At 33.7% G+C, this 12,421-nt stretch overlaps 1 protein-coding gene and 1 pseudogene across 2 annotated transcripts; one reads left to right on the forward strand and one right to left on the reverse strand.

Moving 5' to 3' along the window:
• Positions 1–226: 226 nt before the first annotated feature.
• LOC122318345 (potassium transporter 5-like) lies at positions 227–5,812 on the forward strand. Of its 2 annotated transcripts, none has more exons than XM_043135618.1 (9): positions 227–834; positions 926–1,024; positions 1,541–1,746; positions 1,873–2,098; positions 3,049–3,297; positions 3,406–3,717; positions 4,073–4,240; positions 4,341–4,595; positions 4,753–5,812. In XM_043135618.1, exons 3-9 carry the CDS (start codon positions 1,558–1,560, stop codon positions 5,673–5,675), a joined length of 2,322 nt encoding a protein of 773 aa, XP_042991552.1. In that variant the 5' UTR covers positions 227–834; positions 926–1,024; positions 1,541–1,557; the 3' UTR covers positions 5,676–5,812. The 2 variants fall into 2 exon arrangements, with proteins under 2 accessions (XP_042991552.1, XP_042991553.1); XM_043135619.1 differs by having other exon boundaries at positions 1,544–1,746.
• A 448-nt stretch (positions 5,813–6,260) lies between these two features.
• On the reverse strand, positions 6,261–7,103 carry LOC122274556 (annotated as a pseudogene).
• Positions 7,104–12,421: the final 5,318 nt, after the last annotated feature.

The following is a 12,421-nucleotide window of genomic DNA, read 5'->3' on the forward strand; positions in this document are numbered from 1 at the left end:
AACAAACCATTTTTAAAAAAAAATTAATTACGGATGATATTAACAGGAAAGATAACACCCAAGCCGGTTGAGAAGGAAACGACGTCGTTCCTGGAGGTCAGTTTATCCTTTCCGACTTCCTCTACTCCCCGTTTCTACTTTCCCTCGCGTCTCGCAAACTCCCTCTCAAATTCTATAATTCCCCACAACTGCTCTCCGTGCCCCACTCAGATTTTCTCTCAGTTTGCTCTCTCTCCACATCTCCGTTTCTTCCTCTCCCTCTATCGGTTTCTCTTCTTTTTCCTCTACCTCTCTATTTCTTCTTTGGCCAACAGCCCTCCAGAAATCATTTCTTCCAGCCGAACTCTCTCTCTTATTCTCTGTGAATCTTGCTTCCCAAGCCCCACCTCAGCTTATCCATCGATCGGCAGTAACCCCGGTTACAAGGGATCATCGAACTCTACCCTCTCACGCCGAAACCAAACACCCAGTGGCCACCGCTTGAAGACCCAATACCAACAAACCCAGCCACCGTGATCTGCCCACCGGACTTGCCCCAACCACCGTAAAACAACCCCCGTCTTAGCCACACGTTCAACCCAACCACCGTTGCACCGTAGCCCATCTCTCCACCGTAAACGACCATCACCAAAGCCCAAAGCCTCACCGTGCGTTACCACCTTCTTCACAACCTCAGCCGCAGCAACAGCCGTTACCGTGAGAACGTTCCGCTCACAGAGCACTGCCCAAGAAAGCAAGACCCCACGTCCCTCCATTGGCAGCCACCGTTTCTCGCTGGAAACGGCCACAAGACACGGCCGCAGCTTGGTCGTGCTACTCCCGGGACCACCGTATGTAAGTCCCTCTCTCACCACGTTCTCTTTCCTCTCCGTCTCTCACTCTTTCTCTAACCACGCTCTCTCTCTCTCTCTCTCTGACCGCACAGCTCCACCGCCACGAAGCGGAGGCCACGGCCAACAGGAAGGACCGTCATCCCAGATTCGCTAATCTCCTCCCTCTCTGTAGCGAGTTGCACTCTCTCTGGGTGAGCATAGTCTCTGTCGCACGGTTTTTTAGTTGTAATTTTTGTAAGAGAAATACTATTCCCACAGTTTATACCGAATTTGTGTTTTTATTTTTATTTTTACTTGATGAAAATATTTTATAATTATTTTATAAATTTGATTATTTTTTTAAAATATTTAAAATGATTAAAAATATATGGAAATAAAAGTAAAAAAAAAAATATATATATATATATATATTCGGTACCGAATTTTCAGAAAGCGTAGCATCACTCTTTTTGTAAAGTTCAACCCCACAAAGATCCCATGTATGCATTTTATGGTTATTTCCTCAAAAATCCTGTCTTTAGGTGGGTTCTATATTAAGTCTACATGAACGATGCGTTTGCTATTGGTTTGGCTAGTAATACCGCATGCAAAATTCCGAGCATGCATATTGCACGCATGGAAGTTTGAATATATATGCTTCTATCTCTAAAAACAGCATTACTTTTTTAAACACTTCACTAAGAAAATCAACATTATTTCTTGAATAGTAGATTGTTTGTAAGAGATGGAAGTTGGTAGTCCCATGGAACAAGAAAGGTCAAGAGAGGAACATAACGTAGATCAAGAAATATTAGAAGAACAAAAAGATGACATATTCAAAAGTAAGAACATGCGATCTCACAAAAAGCTGGCTCTTCATGATTCTTTCGATTTAGAGGCAAGTAGATTCACCACAAACCAAGACTTGTCTCAGGTAATTTACTTTTTCTGTTTTAATTTCTTTCATTTTTTTAGATTTTTATTTTTGTATTTGCATGTTATAATAATTAATTTTCAATTTTCTTCATATATGAGATATAAGACATTTAATTGATTGTAGGTTGAAGATTGGAAAACAATCATGAAGTTAGCATTTCAGAGCATTGGTGTTGTGTATGGTGATTTGGGCACTTCACCTTTGTATGTGTTACCGGGAATTTTTCCTACTGGGATTAAGCACAATGATGACATATTTGGGGTTCTATCTCTTATTTTTTACTCACTCATGTTAATCACTTTGATAAAGTACGTTTTCATTGTGCTAGCGGCCAACGATAATGGTGATGGTAATCTTCTAATCTCCTACATATGCTTATCATCATCAATATTTTCATTTATTTTCCTCTTTGATGACAGCATATTTTAGGTATATGATTTATGCATTTCATTTCTTGAAATTGGAGATAAATTCCGTTATTTAAGCTTTTTTTTTTTTTTCATGCATTTACATTTTTCTCGAGACCCTCACATTTTATATTTTCGACACACAGTATTACTTTATTTAAAGAGACCTGTTCTGATTTGTCTAGCTACCCCCAAAAATTCATCCAATAAGGTCACAATCACATCTGCCTATCACCACCTTGGCAAAATATCTAATGATTATGATTTTCTTGTTTATATATTCATGTATATAGTCAAAACTATTATATTATATTTGATTGGCATTCTACCAAGGGTAATATCAATGATCACATGATCTGGTCTGTAATTTATTTTTTGTCATAGTATTTCTACAACCACAAAGATATTTCATACAAATAAATCCATAAATTGATGTAACTTCATCTAATATACTTATCTATTTTATAATAAAAGTAAATTTATAATCTAAAATACTATATAATCTAAAGTACCATATCAAACCGTCAATCTGGGACTATTTTTATGAAATCAATTATTAATCATATGAAGTTGTACATGGTCAGACTTGATAACATAACTAATTATCCCATGCATGCATAATATTCCAACTAGCAAGTTTTAATTATTTAATGTATGCATGCACCAATTAGTCGAATAGTCACGGGATTTAATTATTCAATAAATTATTACAAGCTTCCCCACATGAGGATTTTATATTATATGTATCTATATATATATATATATATATGTCTATGTAAACAATGTATGAAATCAACGTATTTTCTATTCATTAATTAACAGAAAATATGTAATCAATGTTCTCATCGTCAAAGTATTTTTTGTTAATTAATATTTTGAAAATCATATATAGGAGGAACGTTTGCTCTGTATTCTCTCTTGTGCCGCCATGCCAAGGCAAGCTTGACACCTAACCAGCAGGCTGAAGACCAAGAAGTGTCCAACTACCGACTAGATGTGCCAAATCGACGGCTCAAGAGGGCATCCTTTGTGAAATCCATGCTTGAAAATAGCCAAACAATAAAGTTCTTCATATTGTTCATAACCATGCTTGGCACTTCCATGGTTCTTGGAGATGGAATCCTTACACCATGCATTTCAGGTAATACGATATCTAGAGAGTAAACAATTTTGTATCTACTAATTTATTTTTAATCAGTTTATTCATCAATATGTGATAACAATATATATCATGATGTTTTTCGTGAAGTGTTGTCGGCGGTGGGAGGAGTTAAGGAAGCAGCTAGTGGTCTCACTGATAATATGATCATGTGGATTTCAGTGGGAATCTTGATTGTTTTGTTCCAAGTTCAAAGGTTTGGGACAGATAAAATCGGATATAGTTTTGCTCCAATACTCACAATTTGGTTTATTTTCATTGGAAGTATTGGCTTGTACAACTTCTTTAAGTACGATCCAGGTGTTATCAAGGCAATTAATCCAATGTATATCATTCAATACTTCAAGAGGAATAAGAAGGATGCATGGATTTCTCTTGGAGGCGTCGTCCTATGCCTAACAGGTGAGTAACATGCTGTATTAATTAACTTTTTCTATTGTAGTCATTAGATGACATAGGTATTATTTCAAGTTTCAAGTCCAAAAAATTTGTGAGTTGGGTGACTAGAATTATTTTTGACAAACATCGTAGTTTATATTTGACACAATCAAACTCAAATGTGTCTATAATTTCAAGTTCGATAAATTTCTAGTCAATTAATTACTAGCTAAAACTTTACTTGAAGTAATTTTTCTTTAAACCTTCTATATTAAAAAATATATATAGTTGTACCAAAACATGATACTACTTTTTCCGATCATCTTGTTCAATCAACTTTGCCTTCACTCATATATTGAGTTTGGTCAAACAATTTCAGGTTCTGAAGCCCTCTTTGCTGATCTTGGTCACTTCAGTGTTCGCTCAATTCAGATAAGCTCATGCACTATAGTTTTTCCATCTGTTATTTTTGCCTACTTTGGCCAAGCTTCCTATCTCCGCCAACATAGTCAAGATGCTAGCAATGCCTTCTATAGTTCAGTTCCAAGTACATCACTTGGCCTTACAACAAACTTTGTTTCTAAATTTGTCATTGATGTTGCATTTTATCTACTTAATTTGACTAGCTATCTCTTATAAATATGCAGAATCAATATATTGGCCTATGTTTGTTGTCGCTGTAATGGCAGCCATCATTGCTAGTCAGTCCTTGATCTCAGCTTCCTTCTCCATTATCCAACAATCATTAGCATTGGGTTGTTTCCCACGGGTTAAGGTAGTGCACACTTCCTCTAAATACAAAGGACAAGTCTATGTACCCGAGATCAACACCATTCTCATGTTGGCTTGTGTGGGTGTCACTCTTGGCTTCAAAAACACATTGAAGATTGGTAACGCTTATGGTAAACACAATGGATGATTTTTCTTTTGAGCGCTTCAAGTTTAGCTATCATCTTTTGTATGCTTGTAATTTTTTGAAGTTTCGAATGGATTGTCAAAATTATATAAATTGTTAATTCTATATTGAAGCCATTTTCACTGTTTTTGTTATGTTCACAGGAATTGCTGTGGCATTTGTATATACAATCACATCTGCATTTCTTGTCCTTGTGATGGTAATGATATGGAAGACAAACATATGCTTGATAGTTATCTATGCCCTATCTATATGGCTCTTGGAACTCCTATTCTTGAGCTCAGTTCTCTACAAATTTATGGATGGAGGGTATCTTCCTTTGTTATTTGCCATGGTTACGATGACAATTATGTATTTATGGAATTATGGCTACCGCAAGAAGTACATTTATGAGCTTGATAACAAAGTCTCTCCGGTAAAATTAGTTGAGATAGCTTCTGATACTAGCATCCACCGGATCCCAGGTCTTGCATTGTTTTACACTGAGCTTGTCCAAGGCATTTCCCCAATCTTCACACATTATGTAGCCAATGTCCCAGCTCTGCACTCAGTTCTTGTCTTTATCTCGATCAAATCCCTACCTATTTGCACAGTACCTCTAGAAGATCGATTTTTGTTCAAAAGAGTGGAGCCTCGTGAGCTGAGCATTTTTCGATGTATCGTGCGGTATGGATACAAGGATTCAAGAACAGAGTGGGAGTTTTTTAAGGAGATGTTGACAACTCAGTTGAAGGATTTCATAAGAAAAGATGTGTTCATGTCTAGGCTGCCACACACTACAAATATGGCTTCACACGAATCAGATGATAACGAAGTTTTAAGGTTGAGAATTGAAGATATAGCTCAAAGGGAGGTAGAGAAAGTGGATGAAGCTTTGAATGTTGGGGATATTGTTCATCTTATGGGTGAAAATGAGGTGGTTGCTTCAAAAGGTTCAAGCTTCTTGAAGAAATTAGTTATAAACTATGCCTATAATTGGTTGCGAAGAAGTGTGAGGCAGGTTGATGAAGTTTTTATGATTCCTCGCAAGCGACTTCTCAAAGTGGGGATGACTTATGATGTCTAATATTAGAGTTTTGATCAATTCAGTATGGTTTTTCTCTTTCTATTTTGTTAATTAGACTTCTCATGTGAAGGATATTTTACAATTTAAGGAGTAAAAAGTGGATTGAATAAAGTGGATTATGCGCATAGTATCATCAATTTTTGTAGAGGGTAGCATCTATTATTACTTCATCCTGCTTTCTCTTAAGTATACGGAATTCAATCAGAAATATCTAATAAAAAAGAACAAAGAGATATATCAGGAATTTTGTTGCAAATCAATTTCAGATTTGGAAATATCTATGATAGTTTGATGGCCATGCATCAGGGTTACACCTACATTTACATATATAAATAACAAATAAACAATCCAAGTGTTCAATTCAATTCAAAGCAGAAAAGAAGAGTAATTCCATTCAGGGAGGAAAAATCAATCTCAAAGAGTAACTTATTGATAAGAAAGTTCTACCAACACTTTAAATTCCATAAAAAATTACGTACTTTAAATTAAAACAACCATATTATGATAGGAGGGTCATTACGATTCAACAACACAATACCTCTCCTACTAATTTTAATAGTCATGATTCAAAACATATCTATTCGATCAAATAGGGATCACAGAATCATAGTGCTCACATAGGCCAAATGCATGCCTTTGGTATGATAGCATGATACTTGAATTTGATGAACCATTCCCACCATCTTATACGTACTCCTTCCCCATCTCTACATAAGAGAATGACCTTAAGTATATCATGATGTGTTTTATAAAGCAGGGAGTTAAAGCACCGAGCTCTAATTATCAAATATCAAATATGTTATGTAGTACTCCTTCCTTCCCCACACTGCTGTTGACTCCAATTCTTTGCAGTAATTCTCAAATCTCTCTACCAGTGAATTATCATAATCTCCTTCTATTGCATTTGCATTATCTAAGAGGAAAAATGGAAATAAATCAGATACATGTTTCCTCATATATATATATATATATATGGAGATAAACTAGCATATAGAAGGGTTAATTGGTCCCCAACAGCTTAGTCAAGATAGTGACCATCCGATTTTATTTTATAGCCAAACCAAGAGGTTCAAGCTTTCTTTCTACTTTCTCATTTTCAATCATTCAATCACTTACAATTCTGCTCTGCTCCTCTTGAGTTCTAAACTCTCGCTTTCTGCTTCTTGTTGAGCTCTTTTTCCTCATCTATTTGCACTATTGCTAGGCTTTGATTAGTCAGGTTGACTGGAACAGAAACCCCTAGCAATGGCTTTCACCAAATTGACAATCCATCGCGTACTACTATAGCCTAATGAAGTAAGTTTTGCAGCATGTTTTTCTTCAAGTTCAGCAGAAAGTTGAGAGATCTCTTTCCCCCACCTGCTTCTTCTTAACTTTCTATTCAACATTGCTACCTTTGGCTGATGCCTTTTTTAGTTTTGTAGCCATGATATCTCTTTCCTAGAATAAATCATATGTTCTTTGCTGATGATAGTGTGACATTCTATAGAGTAAAATAGACAAAGTGGAAACACTTACAATCTATCTTATCAGGATATGAAAAAGCTTCAGGTCAAGCTCTCAATAGGCATAAAATTTCAATTTTTTTTCACTATTAATACAACTACATCAACCAAGGCCTTAATTATACATGAAGCCGGGTCCATTTTTAGTGGTAGCTATAAGAAGTATTTGGGTTTACCAGCTTCAGTTGGTAGATCAAAACACAACTCATTCAGGAGTATAAAGGACAAAATCTAGAACAAGATCAATCATTGGAAAACAAGTTTTTTTTTTTATTATTATTATTATCCAAATTAGGCAAAGAAGTTATTATTAGAGAAGTGTTGCAATTCATCCCTACCTACATGTGAGTGTTTTTAAGATCCCAAGAAAATTGTGTAATAATATATCATCTATGTTGGCTAGATTCTGGTGGGGTAGTAAGGATAAGGGATATGGCATCCATTGGAAGAAGTGGAGTAAATGGGGATGTCAAGGGACAAAGGGGGGCTAGGTTTTCGAGATATAGAAAGTTTTAACTTGACATTATTAGCAAAACATAGATGGAGATTTATGCAAGATCCTCTTTCATTAGTAGCTCAAGTATACAAAAACAAGCATTTTAATAAAACACAGTTGCTGGAAACAAAACTAGGAAACTCCCCATCTTTTATTTGGAGAAGTGTGTGGTCTGCTATAAAGCTCCTACAAGAAGAGTTTATTTGGCGAGCAGGGGATGGAAAAAAGATAAATATATGGGGACATAAATGGTTGCCAAAGCCATCTTCCTATTGTGTTCAATCACCTACTACACACCTAGGATCTAAAGCCAAGGTGAGTGTACTATTGGATGAAGAAAACAGAAGTTGGTACAGATTTAGTTCAAGCCAATTTTATGGAAGAAGAAGCTCAATTGATCTGCATCATTCAAACCAGCAAGATTGGAACTGAAGATAGGCTAATTTGAAATTTTAATAAAAATGGGAGGTTCTATGTAAAGAGTGCCTATCATCTAGCACAATCTAAACTACAAGAAGTGGATGGTCAATCCTCTAGCTATAATGAAAAGGATGATAGGTGGAAAAGAATTTGGAGGCTAAATATACCTGAGACAACAAAGCATTTTCTATGGAAGGTTGGACACAACATCCTACCAACCAGAATGAGTCTACAAAAGAGGAAAATTTTAGACACTCCTTTGTGTCCTTTTTTTCGATATGAAGAAGAATCAACCATTCATGCTTTGTCAAGTTTTACTGCTGCTACAAATGTTTGAGCAGAAGAAAGAAGCCTAGTTCATAAGTGGTCTAGCTACTACAATGATTTTGTGCAGCTATGGGATAGGATGTGCTTATTATTAAATTAAGAGCAACTGGGAAGTGCAATGCTCACCTTGAGAGGTATAGGGCAAAGAAGGAATAGATTCATTTTTTATAACAAGTTTGATAGCCCTTCAATGGTTAAATAAAAACAAAAATGAAAGGTTTGTATGAGTTCCAACAAGCTCGGATGAAATAGGGAGGACTGGAGACATAGGTGAGAACAGGAAGATCATCTCCATTATGGTAGAAACATGAGAGAGGGTTTTATTAAAACAAATTTTGATGCAACTTTCAATTTCAAGAATTAGACTAATGCTATTGGACTTATTATTAGAGGTTATGAAGGTGAGGTCTTGGCTATTGCGTGTGATCATATAAGGGGAGTGGGGCTATCAGTTATAGTAGAATGTAACGCTCTTTGGGCTGCAATGAATCTATGTTCTGAGCTGGGATTCAACAATGTTGTCTTGAAAGGTGATGCGTAGGTGGTGATCAAAGCAGTCCTAAGTGCTGAGGAAACTTGGGCTTGACATGGTCAGCTAATTAAGAGCATGAAGTAATTTTTAAAACTAAGACCAAATTGGAGGATAAATTTGTATACAGAGAAGGAAAAGAGGTGGCTCATTTGTTAGCCAAGATGGCATTGTCTTTAGATGGTAAACATTGATAGATTGAGGATGGTCCTATAATAGTGAAAAACTCTGTAATTGTTAATTGGTAGATCAAAGGACTTTTAGATCAATAGAAGAGTGAGTGGTAGAGGTAGACAATATCGGTGGTGGAGGATTTAAAGTTTTTGCTTTTGAGAAAAAGGTATTTGAAAAATGAAGGGAAAAAAAGAGAGGAAAATGCTTATTAATAAATGTTGGAACACATGCTGATTACCAAACTTAAGGAATTAGAAACTAAAAATTAGGACGAGCATGCACCAGTGGCGGCGCCTAGCTATTATGTGCCAATACTTAATCTTTCTAATATTAAGGATATTAGAAAGATTTTAGTTTTTTCTACATTAGGTAATTTCTTACAAAAAAGTTAAAAATTTTAAAGTAAATTCTGCACATAAAATGTTTTTGACAAATCTGATTGTAAGCTTAACATATGCTGAATTTCATGTATGTAATTTCTTATTATCTCTATTTTTATTTGCTCGCTCATGTAAAAATACTCCCAAGAATTTAAACAATTTTTTTTATATTTTTTTAAACAAATTTCTTCACTTAAACATTAAGCTATCAAGAACCTTGAAAATGGTGTTAGTGTTATTGACATGTTTGGATTTTTACTGCAAGTTCTTGGGAAAATATACATTTCATGGGATTAAGTAATTATTTCACAATTTTAAAATATTGCTTGTAGGTAAATGTACCTCAAACATGCTTTTAAATTGTAAAAGCAACTTTGCAACGGATCAGACTAAAAAATAAACAAACTGCCGCAACCTTTTGTTCAAATTCAACTCTTTTGCAGCTCTAAACATTAACATTATGTTAAACATCTCTCTATGATCAATAGCATTTTCAAATTTTTAGTTTCAGGTTACTACAAGAAAAAGGGTCGATTGTAGCGATTTTATATTTGTCACAAAAGAAATCGTCACAAAATGTCACTAATAGCAACGATATTCAGTTTTAAACATGTTTAAAAATGCTCCTAGTAGGATTTACAAATCATGACCAACCTGATCTTCTTCTTCCTCTTCTTTTCTTTTCTTTTTTTATTTTTTGAAAAAAAGATTAATACGTAGTTGAACAAAGTGTATAAGAAAAATCATCGAGCCTAACGAGAATTTTGGGTTATCTTCCTATAAATTATAAAATTGATTGATCAAGGTTGGAGGCTTTTTGATATTTGCAAAATTTGACTTGTGAAAACATTATTAAATATAATTTTAATTTGCACTTTAGAAATACTTAACGTAGGTTACAAAAAAATAAATAAATAAAAAAGGCAAGTCTAAGAAGAATTTTGATCTATGTTTCCATATAAAAATAAATAAACAATAAAAAAAAACTCTTCAGCGAAGTAAATTAATTGTGCAAAAATAATATATCCATCCAAACTATTATTTAGCCAATGTGTACTCTCAATGAACAAGTGTAGTTTATTATATTTCATACTATTCTCTTTTTGTGGATGTCATTCTTTGTTCTATCACATTCTTTTAAAGAACTATTGTGTCTTTCTTAAAAAGTTACATATATTTCTTTTATATGTTTTGTTTTGTTTATATTTATATATATTTTTGCCTTGAGAAAAAAACTTACGATGACTTTTGTGTTAAAAAATAGCGATTATTCTTCGTATCAAAAGATCTAAACACAAAAAACTTCTTCGCTCTTGAATTTAAAAATTGTAGGCTTGGTTTGCATTGAAAGGAAATCTCAATTCATTTTATCTTATCTCATTTTGTTATTATAACTTTTATAAATTTTTACACAAAATATAATAAACAATTCAACTTTTTCAAATTCTAAAACAATAATAATATTAAAAAATAATATTCATCTAATAATATTTTATTCAACTTTCAACTTTCATCTCAACTCAGTATCCAAACCTAACCTAAGTATCTTTTATATATATATATGATTGGTTAAGGAACAAAAGGAATAGAAACTTAATAAATCAAAGAATTTTGCTATATACAAGCACAATCGCGTACTAATTTGTGTACTAATACTGATTCATTCATATTTAAAATTTAAATTAACATTGTTTTCAATAAAATCTACTTTTTGACCAATCACATCATATTGGTGCACAGATTAGTGTACAATTATGCTTGCAACTATATTTTTCCAAAATGAAATTAGTACAAACTCGTTGTGATGCTTTTTTATTGTACTTTTTGCCCAGAATTCATTTCGTGGAGCTGATAAGTTTTGGTAGATATTCAACTTAAGAATTATGAAATGTGATATTAATCTGTGGTTTTTATTTGTTCCTTTTTCATCTGAACTTTTTTCGTTGTTATCTTACTTTCTCACATTCAATTCATTGCTAATTTAAACTATGAATAATTATATATTATGTATAGTTCAATGTAGGAATCAATAAATTTTTTAAAGCATCTAAAATCGTTTGGCCCTGCTTCTATGACGCAGTATCCAATTGTTGGGTCTATCATTTCCTTTACTAACATAATGAAAAGTGGTAAGCTTGTATTAACGAGTTATGCAAGATTTGTTTGTAGACAGAATCAAATAGAATTTTTACAACTTTAGTTTTAAAAACATTTTTTTAAGACCATGGAAAATAATCAGGAAAAAATTCCCATATAGAGATTTGCTAGAATAGAAAAAATAAGAACTCCGTTGAAAAGATAGAGAAAGATATGCTCGAAAAAAGCCTCTAAAAGCAATTTGATTTAGTTGAAAGATTCAGTTCCATTTGATGTTGATCAAATGACTGTGTCAGTTGATGATGTGTCAAATGATGATGTCCAATTGAAAAGTCAAGGTTGGATTATTTCCATAGTAATTAACAATATATTCAATCTGAGTTGTATTAAAATATTGTTGATAGCATCACACTTGGAAAAACTAATGCTTCTAAGATTGGGTTACATATTATTCTGCCTTCGTCTTTTATTGGGATCCAAGAAATATATAGAAGCAATGACTTTAGTTTAACATTAGGGTAAATCAAACATTTTCTTGATAATGACATGTAATCCAAATTTGCAAGAAATTTCAAATAAATTGAAACCGCGTGTAGAGACATAGAATCGTCCTGATTTAATTGCACAAATTTTTTGAGAAAAATTAAAGGAATTAAAGCATCAATTATTCAAGTGGAAAATATTTAGAAAAGTCACAGCATATGTCTATATTATATTATATTACAATGGGAAGAAGCTCTATGCCCCTGAATCTTTTGACGAGATTGTATTAGCAGAATTACCTGATAAAAATAAGAATTTGCATCTACAAGGTTGTT

This window comes from Carya illinoinensis, chromosome 8, assembly GCF_018687715.1.
Source record: "Carya illinoinensis cultivar Pawnee chromosome 8, C.illinoinensisPawnee_v1, whole genome shotgun sequence".
In the NCBI taxonomy this organism is placed as follows: domain Eukaryota; kingdom Viridiplantae; phylum Streptophyta; class Magnoliopsida; order Fagales; family Juglandaceae; genus Carya; species Carya illinoinensis.

Excerpts from the sequence above, each read along its gene's own strand:
- LOC122318345 (XM_043135618.1), top strand. The coding sequence starts at position 1,558 with ATGGAAGTTGGTAGTCCCATGGAACAAGAAAGGTCAAGAGAGGAACAT. Across the intron at positions 2,099-3,048 it reads GGCCAACGATAATGGTGATG|GAGGAACGTTTGCTCTGTAT; the intron begins GTAATCTTCTAA and ends AATCATATATAG. Across the intron at positions 4,241-4,340 it reads CTTCTATAGTTCAGTTCCAA|AATCAATATATTGGCCTATG; the intron begins GTACATCACTTG and ends ATAAATATGCAG.